The sequence below is a fragment of the Chlorella variabilis genome (assembly GCF_000147415.1).
Source record: "Chlorella variabilis unplaced genomic scaffold CHLNCscaffold_55, whole genome shotgun sequence".
Lineage (NCBI taxonomy): Eukaryota > Viridiplantae > Chlorophyta > Trebouxiophyceae > Chlorellales > Chlorellaceae > Chlorella > Chlorella variabilis.
The window spans coordinates 13,019-13,875 of record NW_005435035.1 but is presented as its reverse complement, the minus strand read 5'-3'; the positions used below and the strand labels follow the sequence as shown (position 1 = coordinate 13,875).

At 65.3% G+C, this 857-nt stretch overlaps 1 protein-coding gene across 1 annotated transcript in view; it reads left to right on the top strand.

The window, feature by feature from the left end:
• Window positions 1–369: 369 nt before the first annotated feature.
• The window catches only part of CHLNCDRAFT_55653 (hypothetical protein), a gene marked incomplete at both ends in the record, with an annotated part of 9,271 nt that continues 8,783 nt past the window's right edge, over window positions 370–857 (top strand). The window contains one exon of the mRNA XM_005842722.1: window positions 370–528. Within this exon, the coding sequence (XP_005842782.1) occupies window positions 370–528 (159 nt within the window). The remainder of the gene's footprint in view (window positions 529–857) is intronic.

Here is an 857-nt window from a genome sequence, read left to right as displayed (position 1 = left end):
CAACCGTACCCTGGTTTGGAACCCCGCCTGGCCAGATGCCCGAATGCCCGCCGCCTCAGTGTGGGTTGTAAACCTGCTCTGAAGCATGCTGGCAAACAGCTTGGCCGGCAGTGTGCCCACGGCAATGCCGCGGTAGCCGTCACAGCGCAGGTGGTCCGCACCAGGCTTGCGGATCGGTGTCAGCGCACTGATCGCCCACTGGGCCGGCAACGCCCCAATCCGTACACAGGCGTTAAGCAGCGCGACGAGCGAAGGGCCTAGCTGCTTGATAGCACCCTTCAGCATCTCAGGCTTCAGGGCACCCAAGCTGGCTTTGCTGTTCTTCGCTCGCTGCGCCATCTCCGTCAATTCTGGGAGAGTGAATGGCTCATGCAGTTGTTGATGTGCCCGGGTGAGGTCATCCAGGACGCATCCACAGGCTGCACAGAGGCGATTGCGGACAAGGGCCTTGGCTTTTGCGGGGCTGTGCCGCAAGGCGGCATGCACTGGTCCCCATTGGGGGCGTTTGCGGGGCTACCAACGGGCGCGGTGAGCCCCGTGGCAGGTCCCAAAGAGACTGCAAGGCCGTGAAAGGGGGGCGCCTTTAGTAAATTACCGCGGCCCTCCACTGTCGCGGTGGTCGCTCTGATGCTGCCCACCGCCGCCGCCAAGCAAGCACCGCACCCAGCAGCGCTTGATGTGGCAGGGATGCAGTGCGACCTGGTGCTGGTAGCGGTGGCAGCCCTGGGCACATAGGCAAGCGCAGGCGCTGCGGCACGCGCCGCTGTGAGTGCCTCCTGCGGCACGCGCCGCTGTGAGTGCCTCCTGCGGCACGGCGCCATTGCGGCGTGGTGGTGCTGGTGCGTTGCATGGCTGGC